We start from the raw sequence: 19,574 nt of genomic DNA, 5'->3' as shown, positions 1-19,574 counted from the left end.
TGCAGACAGCAGTGTGCCTTGTGTTACCTTTGCTGTCAGATAGGCATCACAGTGTTTTAATGGTTCACTTATAGTCTTGTGTGTGTAGGATTAGCTTTATGTGTTGATAGCCTGTGTTTTTTAGAGCACACAAATCATAGTAAGCAATAAGAAAATGGGCTTCACATTTTAGCCGTGATTAATGAAAGAAGGAAATGGAGATCTGTTGGTTTTAAATCTTGCTTTACACTATTTGCATCTGTGAATGTCGTGCACTTGGACCCACTCCAGATTTAGCTTGACAATCTTGTAAGTGATCTTGCAAATCCTACACAAAATTAAAAACTAAATATTTATTTATTTTATATTTATTTATTTTTAATTTTTTTTTGCGGGGGATATTGGGGAACAATGTGTTTCCCCAGGGACCATCAGCTCCAAGTCGTTGTCCTTCAATCTAGTTGTGGGGGGCGCAGTTTTCAATCTTCGTTGCAGGGGGCGCAGCCCACCATCCCATGCGGGAATCGAACTGGCAACCTTGTTTAGTACTCGCAGACTAACCAACTGAGCCACCCAGCCACCCCAAACTAAATCTTTTTTTAAAGTAAAAATGAAATTTTAAAAGTAATCTCACAAAATTTATAGTAGACCTGCTCTATCCACCCAAATTATGAGCAGTTCCTGTAGAATTAAAGGAGGGGATTGGATTATTGATCTTCTTTTAATGAGGAAGAACTTTAAAAAATGAAAGACCCCTCCAAACCACTGTATTTCATTGTTGTTGTTATTCTATTATGTTTGTAGGAATTTTTTTTGCCTATTATATTTTACATTGATTTTTAAAAATGAATTTTATAATATTTTAAGTAATTTACAATCCAAATATAAGACCTTCAGAAGTCTAGATTTTAGATTCTGTGCAAGGGGGTTTGGGGTTAGGGGGGTCAGAGGGGTTTGCTTGTTTTTTAAATTTCTTTGTGGGTGAGAATTGAGATAAGACCTATCTATAAAAGAAGGGAAACACTTGAGCCTGAATTCAATATTTCACTTCTATGGAGAGTTTGCCACTATTGATACCTACATGCGCTTTCTTTTTTATTTTTAAAAAGAGTCAACATCCTATGACAGAGTCTTATGCGGTGCGTGCTTTGTCCAGCCTTGCTCCTCAGTGCTCTAGTGTCCCCGACAGACCATACCTCTGACCAGGTTTTGTAAGTTGGGGAATGTAGTAGCATTTACCAGTTTTACAGGGTGTTACACACCTTAGGTTTTCATTGGATTGTTAAATACTTAAGCCGGAAGTTTCCTTAAGAGACCGTCTCGGCTCACAACATGTATGACCTTTAAAACTGTATTTATAACAAGTTTAAACAGCTTTGCAGAAAATAAAAGTCTTTAGTTAAAGAGTACACACTTTTGATGTACTTGTAATCAGTGTACATATCGACCTCGTTTTTTCCACATTGCATGATTTCGTCTACACTACCTTGGACTTGCTCTATGGTGTTTTCATATGTTGATAAGCCATTATATCTTTAGCCATTTGGTTTTTGGGGACATTTGAATTGTTTATTTTTTCCAGGAAGTTTTTCTAACTGGCATTAATTATGGCACACCTAAGTGTGTGGATGCCTTGATTGGTGTCATGGTCAGTAGTCTGCAGTTGGTATAATTGGCAGTTAGTGTGTTTAGCGGTCTGGTTTAGGAACCAATCTTCTTAAGGTTCAGTCTTTTCCCCAGAGTTGGGTGTAGAGTGAGTCAGAGGAGAATTGCCACAATGATGGCCAAATAAATGTGAGTAATTCAGGAGCAGGTTTGCATTGGTCCAGTGGTAATAGCAGTCATATTTATTACAGCTCCCTGCTCCTCCTCAAAATTTTGAGGAGTAACTATTTACAAGCCTAGCCAATCGGTGAGCAGCAAAAGTGATCCTTACTAGAGGAACTGAGACCCAGAGCGGCTTAAGTAATTTCCCCACGATTACTCAACTGGAAAATGGCAGAGCCAGCATTTGAACCCCGGCAAGCTGGCTTTGGAGTCCAAACTCAAGATGAGATACTTCCTCTTTGGCGTCTGTTATTTCATTTAAAAGGAGAAACAAAACCAAAAATAAAACCCAGCTCTTGTCAGCCATTTGGCAACTGTTTGCATTGTCTCTAGTTGAAATTAATATGGGATGAAGCTGGAGGATTTTAGGTGAGGAATAGCATGACTTGTATTTTAGGAAGATTATGTTGACCTTATAAAATTAAGAGAATGGATTATAGTGTGTCAAAAAAGGAAGAAAAGAAAGCAAATAAATTATCGAGTAATGGAGCTGAGGATTGCCGGTGGCTTAGACTAGGAACGAGTGGATTTCGCACTTATCTTGGAGGTGGGTTCAACCATACCAGTGTGTGGACTGGATGGTATAGATGTTGGGGTGAGGGAAAGAGAAATCAAGGATAGTTGAACACTTTGTGGATGCTGGTGGTTTCATTTATTTTGAGATAGAAAAAAATTGAAGAAGTAAGGAAAATCCACTGGGCAGAAATGAAAGCCGTGAGGTGGGTAGGTGGGGCCATTGGGGCCTCGGTGGCAGACAGAGCTGGAAATGTGAGTCTGAAATAAACAAATAGGTGTTTCATGTTCTAGAGACTATTAAAGCTACTATTGTATACATGGGTTAGGGGTATACAATTAAATAATGAGTTACCGTTTAGAATACAGTCAACTCTAGTAGTTTTTATCTTTCTGACCATCACATAGGTTTTTACGTCCTTCAAGGGCATTCTTGGCTGTAACTGTTTAGTAAAATGTACTTAAGAAATTATGTTCTATATCATTTTACTAAATGTTTCAAATGTGTCAGTTTTATCTTGGGAGTCTTAAGACCCATCAGGGCAGGAACTGTGTCGTGTAGCAGGGTGACTGCTCCCCACTGGTGAAGGGCTTCGGGAGCTTCTGAGGGACTCCTGGTGTGGGATTGGTGAGTGTAGATTTCCTTTCTTTCTCTTACTCTTTCCTTTTTCTTAATTAGAATTTTCAGACATCTATAGAAGTAGAGAGAATAAAAGGAACCCCTGTGTGCCCATCATGAACTTGAAGTTATCACTCTCATATTTTGTTACTTTATTTTGTCTTTTCCTTCCCTCTATACACACACTTCAAAACAAGTTATGATGTATTTACTTCTTTAAATAAAGCAAACCCTAGACGACCTGCCATTCACTTGAAACATTTCAATACAGATCTCTAAGGGACACCATTCCAATTTTGTGCCTAGCACCGTTATTCCTAAACACCCACAGATGTTATTTCTCAAAGGCAGAAAATTAGATACAATGATAAATACCTATACATTTTAAAGAACAGATTTTTATGATTGTTTTCCTTTGGGGACTATACAAGCTAACTTCTTTGGTTGCCACCATCCCATGAAATATAATTCAGAGAATGCTGAAACAATATAGAAAAAGCAGAATTCTGAAATTCCTTCTTTTGCCTGGAATAATCATTTCAATTATTTTGTTGTTGTTGAGTTTGAGAATAAGAAGAGTAAGAAAATTTTTGTTGCTGTTGTGAGTCTTTGGGTTCTGTGTGCTATTTGAGTTTTAGTGTGTAGAGTAGGATGGTGTTAGGCAAGGGCTGTTGTAATTAGGATTTTGGATTTGAGTGGCAGGGACATGTGACATCTGTGCAAGGGGCTATTTTTGGTGTCTGGGTGTCGGCTTCTTGTCAGAAACCAGAGAGTTAGTGTGAGGTACACTTGTGGAGTTCAGAAAGCGACAGGCATTGTTACGTGAGTGTTTGAACTTTTGTTGAACATGGGTTGTTGCTTCAGCAAAGAATTAAGTGGTGACAATGACACTGAAAAAACTGTCCTGTTACAAAAATCTGTGGAGGAGAAAGAACCGGAGCACAAGATAAGTAAAACTTTGTCTGCGTTATTCGGTACCCTGCAGGGTGAGGGACTTCATAGTGTCAAACTGGGGGCCAGTAGGCCAGCTGCTGGAGCTGTCGTGTGGAGTAGGGTGTCTGTGGGGTCCGGGCACACGCAGGCTTGCAGACCAAGGCTGCCGTGTAACTGCACTGCCTCTTCAGTGAGTGAGTCCCCAGCTAGGTGTGACAATTTGGGTGAGCTTGACAGGAATTCAGACACTGCTGTCATTGAGCAGCCTGGTGGCAGTGTCTGCACTCCTCCATGTGTGAGCGCTGACAGGACACGGGCTTTCTCTGAAGGGGACAAGTGTCTTTCATATGCCCTGGGGCCTTCTGACCAGGGCGTGCAGGAAGGAGCCCTGGGAAATAACCCTGTGTACCATCACCCTGTGACTTGTAAAAGCTCTGTAGTAGAGGGCGAGTTAGTGGTAAATGTTCACATCAGTCGTGGTCATGAGAATAATGTTCTTAGTACGTCTGGTAGAGAGCCAAAGGGCGAGGATCACAAACGACAGTGGAATTCGATAGTGAGCGAGTTTTACAGTATTTGTGTTGTAGATCCTGGTGGCCCGGACGTACAAGATGAGCCGTGTGCTCCTGTGTGTGGAGCAGCTGCAGCCGAAGAGAGTCTCTCAGCTGTCACATCTGAGAGGACTCGCAGAGAGGCCTGGCCTCCAGACAACGCTGCCCAAGGGCCTCAGGAAGAGCTGTCCCCATGCAGCCAGCCGGGTCTGAGTGAAGTGAAGGAAGTCTCTAATGAGAAAACTAAGCCTACTTCTGAACTTTTGACTGACAGTGACCCACCCTGGAAAGTAAACACTGGTGACAGGCAGGCTGAGTCTTTCAGGACCAACACTTACACCAGGTTCCCTAAAGATTACCCAGAAAGGAGTATATTACATAATGTTGGCAGAATACCTGAATCAAATACTAACATAGACACTGACTCATTAGAATGCGTGTGTGCCCTCCCAAGAGGAGAGAGTCACAGCTCAGCACCAGTAAGTCCCATGGGTGACCCACGTGTTCATGGAACTAACGACACTGCCAGTGTTGAACCAAATGGTGACTTGGGGGCTGTAGACACTAGTGTAGATCAGAGCTTAAACTCTGAAAACGCCCTAGACAGGAATGTCGTAAAGCCTTTGAGAGATAGCGATTGCTCCAATTTAAATGTTAGCAGATCAGACAGGCGTCTCCCTTCCCTGAGTCGAGGTGGAATGAATTTAAGCTCGGAAAGGTGTAGCACGGCAGTGCGCTTTGGAAGTTCGTGTCTTCCTGTCGCCGCCAGTTTCCAACAAGCAGCCCCTCACAGATGCGATGACCCCAGACCTGAGCACCTGGGGCCAACGGCGATGGCAGGACAGCATGACGGTGACCGCAGCCTGGGAACTGGGAGCAAAGGAGAAATGTGTCTGCAACCTGAAAAACGTTTGTCTTATCAAGATGAAGCCGAAATGAGTGTTTCTGAAGATGAGAGTCATGGTAGGAAGGCTTTGGAAAGGAGATGGTTGAGTCAGGTAGGTCTGTGTGCAGATACTGGAGCCCGCAAGTCCCCGGCCCAGGCCTGTGACTTAATTTGTGCAATGCAGGAAGCACACGTGGAGGACATGTTGCAGAGGACACCCCGCCGGGGCCCCATAGGCTCACAGGAAGTGGCCCCGAACAGCCACACACATGTTCAGAGTAACCTTATGTCCTCTGCATTTATTCGCACCTGCACTGAAAAAGAAGAGAGTGAAGCAGGCCGGACTCTTAAAACAGAAGGTGAACTGTGTGGGAAGAGTTCAGGGGGTGACCCTCACAGATTAGAAAATGCCGAGGAAGAGTCACTACAGGCTAATCACAGAGAGGCAAGTGAAAATGACACAGAGAGTGTCACATCAGACTCCAAAACAGTCTTTGAATGGGAAAGAAATACGCCAACATGCGAGGCATTGTGCGGTCAGGATCCACTGGCTTGTGTTAGGGCTAGTGTAACAAAACATGCTGCTTTGGAAACAGATCAAGTAGATGAAAACGATGCCGGCTGCGGAGTGAATGACTGCAGAAAGGAGGTGCTCCCCTTCGTAGCACCTGTGAGTTGGGACATATTGGCAGGTGCAGGGGAGACATGCACTCTTTGTGGTGATGGCAGTGGCCCTGGAGGCCTTGCGGGACCAGAGCAGGTGTGTGCACGCTCAGGGAAGCTCTCTGAGGCCGTAGGTCCTGGGCTGGCTGCGGGGTGCATGGAGGAAGAGGGGCTTCCCGGGGGAGAAGACAGCAGTGAGTCCAGTGGCAGCGACTGCGGGAGTCCATGTGGGACAAGCAGACGAGCACACTGCTTCAAACAAACAAATGCCACAGCTGCAGCTAAAGAACCCACGTTAAACCATGGTGAAGTGGGTTTTGTGGGAAGTTCAAGGATGAATGGTGGAGAAATGGAGCGAGGTGACACTCTTGCTGGGTATTCCTGCTTGGATCGTGCCCGAGTGGACAGACACACAACTCATCCTCAGGATGTGCTGCACGCATTTCCCGTCATCCCGGGTGATGACAAGGAAACAGCAGTACCAAGTAGCGAGGACCAGGTTTTATTGCTCTCAGAAGACAGTGTAAATAGATGTGAAAACCCTTCAGAGGGCTCCCTGCTGGGCTTCCCAGAAGAATTGAACTCCCAGTGTGTGAGTGAACTTTCCTGCTACCTGGTGGGAGGGTTGGCCAGTCACATGTTGTCTGAACGACTGGCAGATGGTTGTGGATATCCGGTGTGCTGTGTGTGGGCGAACGCAGTTGGGAAAGATGCACTGGGAGACGGACCCACACTTGGTGGGGACCTGCACACTCAGCCACAGGACCTCGCAATGGCTTCCTTTTGGATGGGAAGGCCCCCTCCTCAGCTACCAGTGGCCGAAGGCGAAGTTATTTGGGGATGGCAAAATGAAGGTGCACAGTTAGTAAGTATGTTTTTATTATGGTGCTGTGACATACTAATCTTTCATCCTGATTGCTTTTCACAAAATTAACGAAGATTCATTCCAAACAATGGGCAGTTTTTTGAATCTCTGTATAAACCTATGAGTTACTGTAGTGTCGATTTAACTATTTCCAAATTGCAGACTCTGAATTCAGTTCACTGTTTCGTGTACTTCAGCCAGAGTTTGTGTGTCAGCTCCTGCCATCACTAAAGCCTGTGCTGCTGGTGTTCAAATGTGGCCTCGCGCAGTCGTCTCTGTCTGTGCACATGCTTGTGCAGGCTGCCCTGCCCAGCCCGTCCTTCCCCCCACCAGCCCCTTGCCGGGACGGAACAACCATTTGACCCATTGGATGTGTAAAGTCGTTTCTAAAAGGTTCTACTTGCAGACTATACATGCCTTAAGCAGTGCTTCCCGTGCTTTGCACGGTGACTGTCCGAGGCATTGACATCTTGCCGCATCTCCCTTGTCTGAGAAGCACCTGTGGAGCCCTTCAGACCATGGTGCTCAGGCCCGCAGGCCTGCTCTTTGGATGGACCTTCGTAGGTGATGCCTCAGTGGGCAGCTGGCTTGGGTACCTTTTCTGTAACAAATGCAGACATTCAACAAATGGGAAGGTAGTCTGCTCTTAAAGGATGAATGGTGGAGAAATGGAGCTAGGTGACACGTGTGTGATTGAAAGGGCATACTGCTAATACTAAATCTCATTTATTCAAACAGTAGTTTACTGTTAGTGATTTTTATTGCATTAGGCAAGAAAAATGATTGGTAATAAATAGTAAGGAGATAGATGTAGCTTAAATGTTAATTAATGCTTATTATATGAAATAAACAAGTAGAAATTAAGTCCTGTAGTTCAGGAAATTATCCATTAACCTCTCCTCTTTCCAAATTTCCATGCCCACATTTGGGAATTTTACCAGAGTTAACATTCGTTGATCGGTTTTGTTCCTTAAATAGTTGTGGAGGCAAACACCATGAAATTAGGCCTTTAAATCCCACGCGCATAATCATTTCCATATGCAGGCATGATTAACAGTTGTCTGCTGATGTCAGTGCTTGGGAGTTCGCATAGAGCGCAGTGGGTACTGATGCTGCCCCGAGGACCCCTCCTGGTGACATACCTGTGTTCTCTTCTGAGTTAGCCTTTCCTTACGAGCTGCGCACAAACACTGTTCTTGTTTGACATACCTCATGTAAGGTTCGTGCGTTGCTTTTCAAAACTCCAGATTTCCAAATGCTTGGACAGACATCTGTTTTCAGTAATCTTAAATAGCAGATGTAACTTCTGTTTTACAAATCAAGAACCAGAGGTACACAGACTTCATGACTAAAGCCAGTGAATTGCTCTGAATTAAACTTACTAAGTGGCAAATCCAGGAATAGTTCTTGCTAACTTGAAATGAAAAATGCGAATTTCTTTCCCCCGTTATCTCACCTGTTTTCTCCACCTGCCTTGCTCTTTCCTCTGGTATTAATTACTCTAGGTCCTACGCAGTAACTTTTCAGTGAGACCATTCTGTCTAATGTTGAGAAATCACAAATTAATGAATCGTTAGGTTTTTTTGTTCTTGTTTTAATGGAGCATTGTGTTTGGGGGAGGTGTAGAAGAGTTTCTTTAGAGCATCAGCATTTGGGGATGCTGTCTGTCAACGAGTAACATTGACATTTATATAAAATCGCTTCAGAGCGTGGCTATGAAGGTCAGCTTACTTCTGGTTCTAGTAACTATTGCTTAGCCGTGAGTTTTCGGTGGGAATATGACTTAGGTGGCCCGCCGGTGAAACTGGAGTTGTTGATAATTGGTTGGAGTTCGTATGACTATAAGAGAATAACCACATTTTAAAGAAATAAGTTTAACGCAAGTTATTTCTCATGTGAATTATAAGAAGTTAACGAACTTTTGATAAATGTTTTAGTTTTCTGCTGATGTTACAGCACTGTTTTCTCATTACTATCATTTTCTCGGGCACGTTACTTAACCCGTCTCTGCCTTGGTTTTCTTCATTGTGACATGGGGGCTGTGATGACCACTGCCTGACGGAGTTTTCATGATTCAATACAGGTAAATCCGCAGCATCTCCTGGCACCTAGCAGGCTCTCCAGTGTCCGCTGTCATGTCACTAGCCCCTAATGATAAATCTCCCTGCTTTCATCCTTTGTCACATCTCAGAGTATCTCTTGAATAGTGGTTAACTGATTAAAATTGTGGAGTCTCTAACACTTGATCTGGACTTGGGTGTCTACTATTTAAGAAGTAGTAAATTACGTAAGGATGGCTTCTACTCAGTTGTGGCATAAAACCTTGCACAAGTTGTCAAATAGTGGAAAATACAATTTTCTGTCTTACTCTTTTATTAAACATTCATTCTGAGCGAGTATTTCCCAAGCACCTGTGTCCTGAGTTCAGAAGTGCTGGCAGGAATTAATGATGCAGTGGTGAACAGAATGGTGGGCTCGTGGGGACACGAGGCACGTCTGGCAGTCAGGCGTCGTGGGACACGAGCCCGTGTGGGCCTGCGGCTCTCAGTGTCTTTTACAGCAGTTTACCTCTCAGGGGGAAGTGTGACCTACAAAGTGTATATAGGTGAGGGAGTACAGTCAGCTGCAAAAGGTGCTAAAGGGGACAAGACCAGTGTCAGTGGTGTTAGGAATTAAGGGGGGGCAGTTCCCTGGGTGGAATAGCACTAACCTGGGAAAGCTTGATGTGTGTTGTTGTGTGGTAGAAAGAGACCAGGTCTAATTAGAAACAGTGGTTTACACAAGTGTTAGAAAAGGAAAGAGAATAGAGTCATCAAAAACCAAAAACAAAAAATAAAAAGGCGGAAGGAAAGGTGTAAATGCCGAGGAAGGTAGAGGAAGGTAGCAGGGTGTCTGTTAGATGGGGAGCACCTTCTGCTCACGAGGGCAGGGCTGGGTCTGCCTTTCCATCTGAAGGCTGAGCTTGGTACCTGGCCCTTAGCATTTGGGACACCTTTGTTGGGACATGGGTGGGTGAGAGAGACAAACACTCTGCAGAGGCCGAGGCCACAGATGAACTGGAAGTGTAGGCGTCCTGTAAAAAGAGATTTAAGAATCGGTGCTTCTTGAGTGTAATGTTCTTGAAGGAGAACGGGAACCCTATTCTTTGCCTTTCACTGTTACCTAAAAAGAGTTGGAGAATTCCAGATAGGTACTCACGGAGACATCTGGTTTTGTGGGCATGATGTTTATTATTCTTGCCTCCTAGGTATGAACAAAATACATGCTGTAGTTTTAACCACATCAGCCTCTACTCTCAATTTCAAAAATAGTTGTTCACCACAAGCTTTAATCCCCCAGCCACAGTGAATTTTCTGTCTGTCTAAGATTGTCGATCCCCATGTTGTCTCCTTGGTGGCTTATCTGGACCCTGTGCACATGAGGGGACAGTGTTGGGCAGTACCCATGCCACTCTGGCGCTGTGCAGTGAGGCTGCTCCCAGCCCAGAGTTCCTGCCTGGCACTGCCCAAGGACTCCGGGGACCAGGACCCTCCTCCCTCCCTTTGGAAGCTCTGAGCCCTGCACAGTGGGGTCCAGGCTTGTGGTACCTGGGAAAAGGCAAGTAATTTGGCCGGGTTTGCTGAATGATTGTCGTGACAGAAGTGGACTTAGTTTCGGGAGCAACTGCTCTTGGGTCATCAGCTTTTCTTTTGATTCTGGAACCGCTCAAGGTTTCTGAGCAGAAGAAAAATGGGGTGGTGGTTGTGGGTTTAGTAAGGTACATGGGAAAAGACCTCACCGATGCCCAGAGGACGTAAAGCACTGTGGATACCTGGGAGACTGTTCTGGCCAAAGGAGCAGGAAGAGCAGAAGTGCCTGCTGCGTCTGGACAGCAGGAGGCTGGGAATCCTGGAAATGAGCAGGTCAGGTCACAGAGGCGCCCATCAGGCACCCCTCTGATAGACCTGTCAGAGGACCTGCTCCTGGAGGAAATTTCCTTTTCTGTGTCCTTTGCTTCCATGAGTGTTTGAACTTTGTTTTTAGGTTTTATCCGTCTTGTTCAATTTACATTTGCAAGTCTGTGAACTGTATTGGGTAGTCAAGGGCAGAGATGCTGACTGGCCCAGCAGTCTTTTTTATCAGTTACACGTCTAGTCTAGAGAGCCTTGTACTTTGTGGGAACGGACTGTCATGGTGAATTGAGTTCTGAAGGCATCAGCTTTTATTATTGTTGCACCCGATTTCATCTCCGAGTACATGTAGATGGGCTCAGCCTTTCTAGCATAGATTGTCTTACATAGATGCATATTAACTCGGAATTAATAAGTAAAACTTCATTGGGTTGGAATTTGGATACAAATGCATATATCACATTTTCTTAGGTACCAGCAGCCAAGGTTTCGGAGCTAAACCCCAATGCAAAAGTGTGGGGGACACCTGTGTTACATTTGGAGGCAGGTAGTGCAGCGGACAGCGGTGTGCGCACCGCCTGGGAGGACGCGCCCGGCCATCGGCCTGACTGCAGCCAGGGAGGTGAGTGTGAGCCGGTGGCACTGGGGTGGCTTTGTGCTCAGGCTTTGTCTTAGTTTATTTTAATCCATCTGTAAGAAACTGTCGACTCAGATTTGTGTCCTGCTTTGTGACAGTATTTAAGAGCCAGGAGATCTTTTCACCATCAAGTTAAAAAATGGAAGTAACTGCAATATAAGCTTTTATTTTATGTTAAGAGAAAGTTATTCTAACCCTGCCTTTTGAGGTAAAATTTCCTAATTACAGAATTGGATGCCAATGGCGATGGCGACAGAAGTCATGAGGTTGCAGCGCTGCCAGAGGTACAGGAGTCGGACCAGACAGCCATGAGCACCGTGGCTCTGGACCACTCGGAGTACGAGTGTCCGCCTGAAAGCAGCGATGCAGGTAACGCTACTTTATGAGCTCATTTTCGTATAGTGTCAGGGCTCTCTTCTGCTGCTTTTTAGAATTCAGCTCACTAAATGTCTCCCTAAACAATGTGCCTGTCATTGCTTCCTTTGATTTTACTCTAAACTCACTCCTGTGTGGACAGAGATGAGGCCTTCTGGTCAGGCAGGCATCGTGGACCGTGTGAGACGGGCGCCCACCCCACGAGGCGAACCTGACTGGACTAGGAGGCAGAGTGAGGGTACAGACGAGGGCCGCTAATGTGGAATTGAGGGTCAAGCCCAACAGAAATTGGTTCTTTTGACAGGGGTATTTAAAGCTGCTTTCAGAGGAAGATGAGAACAAGAAGAGAGCAGGGTTCTTTGGGGTGCCCGATGTGGGCGGATGTAGACTTGCCTGTGCTGTGGGTCCTGGGGGCACTGAGCTCACGTCTGAGTTTGTTTCTGCCAAAATCCGAAAGAGCAGTCCGTTTAACGCCCAGACCTGAGGCAGGCTGCACTGCCATTACTGACTGTCAGGTGGGGCGCTTGACTGAAGGAATGGGTCCCCTAAGTTGGCTCGTAGGCACAGGACAGAGTAGATGCAGGTGGAGTGAGTTCAGCCGTTCAGGTGATTCTTCCTAGAGATACGCCTGACTTAGGAGAACGCACCCCCTCCCCTTCTGTGGTTGCGTTCTGTTACGTACGAGAGATACACAGTGAGCACCTAGGAAGTGCTGGGCATCCCGCCTGTGTTTCTCCCCTGAAGGTGACCTCCGCGAAGCCCTGGTCTGCTCTGCTGCTGGTTCGGCTAGTGCTTGTCAGTGTCACTCTGCCACTCCTGGTGTCACCCAGACCATCCCTTTATGACTTCCTATCTAGGTGCTCAGCATATGCCTCCAACTTGTTCCCATATAATTCTCTGCCTCCTATGTGCCTTTTCCTGAGCAGATCGTTAAGTGTAGCTGAATGTCACTGTATCGCAGTGTGGAATGATGTCATTTTAATTCCGTGGTCACAGGCTTCCAGAGGGCTCTCAGCATGGCCCATGGTGGTCCAGGGAAGTCTCACTTCTGGGCAGCTGTGTCAGGACTTCTGTTTTCTCTCCTCTTTTTCCCTACTTTTGGGTATAGAGCTTAGTGAAGTGTAGTTGATATACAGCAAGCATCACTTATTTAAAGTGTATCTATAATAAGTTTTTGTGCAAGTTTTATTTTCCCTTGCATAAAGGCCAGGATTCCGTTTGCTGACTTTTCCATTCCTCATTGATTTCTCTACTGTATTTGATATGGTGTACATGTATCAAATTTGATATGGTGTACACATTTGGTATGATGATGTGTACACACCTGTAAAACCATCACCACAATCAAGATGAGTGCTTCTTTTAATTGGGTTACTGATTCTGAGGTCCACGCACGATGTGATATTCACAGCTTGCTCCTTTTTGTTGCTGATTAGTATTCCTTCCGTACCATGATACACCAGCTTGTTTTTCCATTCATCTACCGGTGAATGTTGGATTGTTTCCAGTTTGGGGCTATTACAAAGAAAGCTACCTTGAACATTTATGAGACTTTGTGTGGACATATGTTTCCATTTCTCTTGGATAAATACGTGGGACTGGGACAGATGGATCATCTGGGAGGCGTGCGTATCCTGCTGAGACATGGCAAAGCCGTGTCCCATGGTGACCCATGGTGCTCCCACCAGCAGTGGCTCAAAGCTGGAGTTGCTGCACGTCCTCACCTACATCAGTGAGGCTGGTCTTTTCATCTTAGCCGTTCCAAAAGGTAGCCCTGAGACCTTACTGTGTTTCTCATTTGTATCTAATGACAGTAGTGGAAGCTCCCTTCCATATGCATATGTCTTTGCTGAAGGTTCTGTCCAAGTGTTTCGCCCATTCTCTTGTTGGGGTTTGATTATTGCGTTTTGAGAGTTCTTTATATGTTTTGGACACAAGTCCTTATCAGATATGTGATTTGCAAATACATTCTTCTGGCCTGTGGCTTGTCTTTTTGTTCTCCTAACAGTATCTTGAAAAGCGCAAGTTAAATTTTTTTATATAGTCAGTTTATCAGTTTTCTCTCTTATGGATCTTCCTTTGGTGTTGTTACCTAAGAAATCTTTGCTTAATGCCCAGTCACAAAGGTTTTTTCCTAGAAGTTGTATAGTTTTAAGTTTTACATTTTTTAGGCCAATGACAATTTCAAGTTAGTTTTTATATATAGTGTGAGGTATGGAGCAAAATTTTTTCTTCCCCACAAGTGGCTGGTCTAGCACTGTTTGCAGGGAAGGCTCTTTTCTCCACTGCACTGCCTGTGTGCCGTCGTCAGAGCCATGTGTCCACAGGTGTGGCTTTACCTCTGGACTGCCTCTTCTGCCTTTGATCTGTTTTGATGGTAGTGCTGCCCTGTTTGATTCCAGGTACATCATTCTTTAAAACAGGTAGTGTTAGCCTTCTAATTTTGTTTTTTTTTTACAGAGTTATTTCGGCTTTTCTAGTTCCTTTCCATTTTCATACAAATTAGAATGAGCTGGTCATTGTCAGCAAATTGCTGAGATTTTTATTGGGATTACATTGAGTCAACAGAGAAAATTTACATCTTAGTGCTGTGCTCAGGAGCAAGATGTATGTTTCCATTTGTTTAGGTCTTTAATTTCTCGTGGTTGTGCTTTTTAATTTTCCACGTACTGGTCTTTCACATCTTTTGTCCAGTTTATCCTTAAATATTTCATGGTTTTTGGTGCTATTGTAAATGATTTTTAAACATTTAATTTGCAATTGTTTGTCACCAGTAGGTAGAAATAATAATTAAATTTTATAAATTGACATCAGATGCTGAAAACTTGCTAAACTCTCTTTATTAGTTTTAGGAACTTTTTGTAGATTCCATTGGATTTTCTGCATAGACGTGAATTTATCTGTGAATAAATTCAGTTTTATTCCCTATCCAGCCTGATGTCTTTTCTTTTTTTTTTTTTTTAAACAACCTTTTTTTTTTTTCTTTTTTAAAGATTTTGTTGGGGAAGGGGAACAGGACTTTATTGGGGAACAGTGTGTACTTCCAGGACTTTTTTCCACGTCAAGTTGTTGTCCTTTCAATCGTAGTTGTGGAGGGTGCCGTTCAGCCTCAAGTTGTTGTCCTTTCAGTCTTAGTTGTGGAGGGTGCAGCTCAGCTCCAGGTCCAGTTGCCATTGCTAGTTGCAGGGGGCACAGCCCACCATGCCTTGCGGGAGTTGAACCGGCAACCTTGTGGTTGAGAGATCGTGCTCCAACCAACTGAGCCATCCAGGAGCTCAGTGGCAGCTCAGCTCAAGGTGCCGTGTTCAATTTTAGTTGCAGGGGGCACAGCCCACCATCCCTTATGGGAGTCGAGGAGTCGAACCTGCAACCTTGTGGTTGAGAGCCCACTGGCCCATATGGGAATTGAACCGGCAGCCCTCGGCATTAGGAGCGCGGAACTCCAACCGCCTGAGCCCCCGGGCCAGCCCCTTTTGTTTCTTTATCTTACCTGATTGTACTGGATTGATTCTCTGTCGTAAAGGTGAGTGGGAGTGGTGAGTGTGGACAGCTGACTGATCGTAGGGGGCAGCTGACTGATCGTAGGGGGAACGTTCAGTGTCCCCATTGAGTGCAATAACGTTAGTAAGTTTCACATGTAAGACCTATATCAGCTTAATAAGCTTCTTTATCAGCTACTCTTATGATTTCCTGAAAGTTTTTACGAGGAATGGTTCTTGGAATTTGTCTTGCGTTTCCTCCATCTGTGGCGATGGGCATTTCTTTTTTAGTGTGTTAAGATCAATTATATTGATTGATTTTCCAAGTGTTTAACTAAGCTTACATTTCTGGGATAAGCCTCACTGGGTCATGATGCAATACACTTTTGATATATTGTTGGATTAGATTGGTTAAAATTTTGCTTAGAGGTTTTGCATCCCTGTTCATGAGGAATATTTGTAGTTTTCTTTTTTCAGTTTTTATTGGGGAATATTGGGGAACAGTGTGTTTCTCCAGGGCCCATCAGCTCCAAGTTGACCTTCAGTCTAGTTGTGGAGGGCGCAGCTCAGCTCCAAGTCAGTCACCGTTTTTAATCTAGTTGCAGGGGGTGCAGCCCACCATCCCATGTGGGAATCGAACCGGAAACCCTGTTGTTCAGAGCTCACGCTCTAACCAACTGAGCCATCCGGCCGCCCCTATAGTTTTCTTTTTGATGTAGTCCCTCCTGTTCAATTTTTTGGGTGAGTTTATTATTTCTTTCTTAAGAAGTGAAGCCAGGTGGGCCTAGAGTTTTGTTTGTGGGAAAGTTTTCAGCCACAATTTGTCATTTTATATATCTATTTCTTCTTGAGGGAGCTTTGGTTACATATGTCTTCTAGACATTTGGTCCAGTTCATCTAAATTGTCAAAGTGATGGTATAGAGTTGCTCATAATATTCGATTTATTCTTTTAATCTGTAGAATATGTCACATAATTCATTTCTGTTAGTGGTAATTCATGTCTTTCCTTTTCCCCTAATCAATCAGTGTAGAGGTTTGTCAATTTTATTGACCTCAAAGAACTAGTATTTGGTTTCATTCATTTTCTTCAATTGTTTTATTCCTTCCTGTTTCACTGGTTTTTCTTCTAATCTTTACAATATACTTCCTTCTTGTTATTTTGTGAGCTCATTGGTAGGAAGCATTTCTTGTTTTCTAATACGTATAGCCATTTAGTTCTATAAATTTCCTCCTAAGTAATACTTCAGCACAATCTCATAAATTGCGATTTTTTGTTCTTTTTAAATTCATTTCAAAATTATTTCTAATTTCCTTCTTAGCTTTTTTTTTTTTTTTGGTAAATCCATGGGTAGTTTAGAAAGAAGTATGTTACTTACTTTCCAAACATGGGGATTTTCCAAGGAATTTTCTTTTATTGTTTTCTAATTTAATCTCATTGTGGTCAAAGGACATACATACTTTGTACGACTTGAATCCCTTTGAATTTAAGACATACTGTGGCCAAAAGTATAGGCCATCTTAGTAAATATCCCCTTTGCACTTAAGAGAACTATTTTGCTGCTGTTATGGGGGCGTTCTGTAAGTGTCAGTCAGGTCCAGTTGGGTGATAGTTGTTCAGGCCAATATTTTTCTGGTTTTTACCTACTTATTCTGTTAGTCATTAAGAGAGTTATTATTTTCAATTTTTGGATTTATCTATTCTCCTTTTAGTTCTCAGGTTTTGCTTCATGTATTTTGGAGCTCTGTTTTAGGATTGCCATGGCCTCTTGATGAATTGATTCATCTGTCATTCAGAAACGACCTTTATCCCTGGTCACTTTCTTTGCTCTGATAATATAGTCACCTCAGGTTTCTTTTGACTAGTGTTAGCAAGGTACATCTTTTTCTATCCTTTTACTTTTAACATATTTTGGTTAAAATATTTAATAAAGTACATTTATATTTATATTTAATAAAGTACACTTCTTGTAGCTCACATAACAGTTGAGTCTTTTTTTTTTTAACAAAAAGTCAAATCTTATGCTCTGTGCCTTTAACCCAAGTGTTTAGAACATTAATATTTACTGTGGTGATTGATATAGTTAGGTTTGAGTCTTTGTTTTGCTATTTAGTTTAGAACAGTTTTAGACTCACAGAAAAATTGGGAAGATTGAGTACAGAGAGTCCTCATAGACCAGCATCCAGTTTCTTCTGTTCTTAACACTTAACATTTGCCACCATTACTGAGCCAGTATTGGTGTGTGTTACCTGTCCCAGGACACCACTGGGTGTTGTCACGTCTTTTTAGGCTCCTCTTGGCTGTGGCAGTTTCTCAGCTTTCCTTGTTTTTGATGACCTTGACAGTCTTGAGGTGCGCTGGGCAGAGGTTTTGCACAGTACTCCTCTGTTGGAATTTGGTTGGTGTTTTTGTCATTATTCCAGTGTCGGGTTTCGGGGCAGGAAGACCACAGAGGGAAGTGCCATTTTCATCCCTTCTTGTTAGGGTACATAGTGTCAGCATGATTTATCACTGTTGATGTTGACCACCTAGCTAAAGTAGGTTTATTATGTTTCTCACCTGTAAAGTTTGCTCTTGAGGATCTGTTTATTTAGGGTTCTCGGTAGCATCCCTGTGACTCCACAATTTCTTACTTGTGACTTTGACTACCTGGAACTTTAAAGGCACGTTTGGAAGGCTCTAGTATAGACACTGTGTAGTCCTTACAGCCTGTGTGTTTAGTATCCCCAGCCTTGATTTTTGGCCTGTATTTATCTTTTCTTTATTTTTATTCTTTCCTTTGTATTTTATTACGGCTTTTATCTGTATTCTTGTAGGCTACCTGAATATCCTTTTCAGAATTGAGACAAAGCATTAAATAAGCTTGTACTTATGTGATAAAAAGCATCTGCCAAACTTTGCTGATAAATCTTATGCTCAGATTATTTTATGAAACTGTATTGTTTTTGTTTGGGGGAAAGGGGATTTTCTTTTTTAGGAGGTAGAATAGCATTTTCCTTATATTCTCTATACACTAGATGAATTGATATGTGTAGTGAAAATATTAGAATTGCTGTACTGAATCATCTGCTTGGTAAATTTTAAGTCATTTTCCCTGAGTTGATCATTACTTTTATGTAGGAGGAAATGAGTCTCAACCAGAAAGCCAGGAAGACCCCCGAGAAGTACTTAAAAAAACATTGGAATTCTGTTTATCCAGGTAAGGACGGCAGTGGTTTTTCTGGTACCTAATACCTGTGGTATTGTGCCTTGGTTATTATGTACAGATGTGACACTTTATATAGGAGTGTGTGTCTGTTAATATTAATGTCCGTGGATGTCTATTAATAGGAGATCTAGACTATTGATTAAACCTTTGACCTGTTGGAGAACTGAATGTGATCCTGTAGGCTGTGTTCCCCACCATTGTCCACAAATTCATCTTGGTGGTGGCTATTGAGGTGGCTTTTTGAAATTTGTGTTCGTGGGCCCCATCCCCTGCCCATGGAATCAGACTCTGAGGGCGTGGCCTTAGGTTGTCCATCTCCTAGAAACATTTTTCAGCATACTACAGTTTGAGAACAAATTTCCTATGTTACTTCTCAAAGTATGCCAAACACTGCGAAAGCAGGTTATTTTAATGATGTAGCCCTCAGATTTTTACTTGTTCCCTACCCCATGAATAATACTGTGAATAATACCCCATGAATAATTCTATTGAAAGTAGAATAGAACCTTTAAAGTTCAAATAGAAAAAATGGGCATACAAGAAGATGGGATTGGCTTAAACGTAATTTTTTTTTTTGAGTAAAAGGATAAACTGAATGGCATGTGTAACATTTTCCATCAGTAATGGTGATTTTTCCAGGTTTTGCACTGGTCGTGCTTTAACACCTTTGGGTTCATCATAGGCCAAAATACCAGGAAGTAGCTCATCTTTGCCCAAACTGCTGGTTATCTATGGCGTGCCTTGTGACGCACAGGGTCATGTGATCAGGCTTTCTTCTTTTTAATCCTGGCTGCTGGAAAGTGCTAGGCAGCCAGGGTTGGGCCTGCTGCTTCTCTGGCCGGTGTTCCATACTGAACAGTGAGCACTTGGGACACCGATCTTTCCTGCCCTTTTCATATTTCTGTTACTTTCTTGTTCTTTCAGCTGGATTTCCTTACTTAAAAAAGTTGTTTGTGTTTTTATAAGCTACTTAAACACTTTTTATTATGAAGATAAGCTATAAATACATTTTTTAAAGACTTGCTGATTAATTTTTATTGTATAGAGCACAGAATACTTTTACGTTTGCTCTCTCTGTGTACCCAAGTGTCTTTGGAAAAAAAATATACCTAAGGCAGAGAAGTGGCAAATAACGGATTGGAACTCAGAC

General features: G+C 43.1%; 1 protein-coding gene across 8 annotated transcripts in view; it reads left to right on the top strand.

Annotated features, from left to right (window-relative positions):
- LARP4B (La ribonucleoprotein 4B) overlaps positions 1–19,574 on the top strand; it is a 74,505-nt gene that overhangs the window by 24,046 nt on the left and 30,885 nt on the right. For 5 of the 8 annotated variants that reach the window (XM_074325063.2, XM_019718064.3, XM_074325062.2 and 2 more), the window contains exons 4-6: positions 11,198–11,348; positions 11,592–11,732; positions 18,337–18,415. In XM_074325063.2, the coding sequence (XP_074181164.2) occupies positions 11,198–11,348; positions 11,592–11,732; positions 18,337–18,415 (371 nt within the window). Of the gene's footprint in view, positions 1–3,697; positions 6,837–11,197; positions 11,349–11,591; positions 11,733–18,336; positions 18,416–19,574 lie in introns of those variants that run through there. The other 3 variants (XM_074325060.2, XM_074325059.2, XM_019718061.3) reach the window with 3 other exon arrangements.

Source organism: Rhinolophus sinicus, chromosome 1 (assembly GCF_057876585.1).
Source record: "Rhinolophus sinicus isolate RSI-liver-muscle chromosome 1, RSI-T2T, whole genome shotgun sequence".
Classification (NCBI taxonomy): Eukaryota; Metazoa; Chordata; class Mammalia; order Chiroptera; family Rhinolophidae; genus Rhinolophus; species Rhinolophus sinicus.
This window is presented reverse-complemented; position numbering and strand designations above follow the sequence as displayed.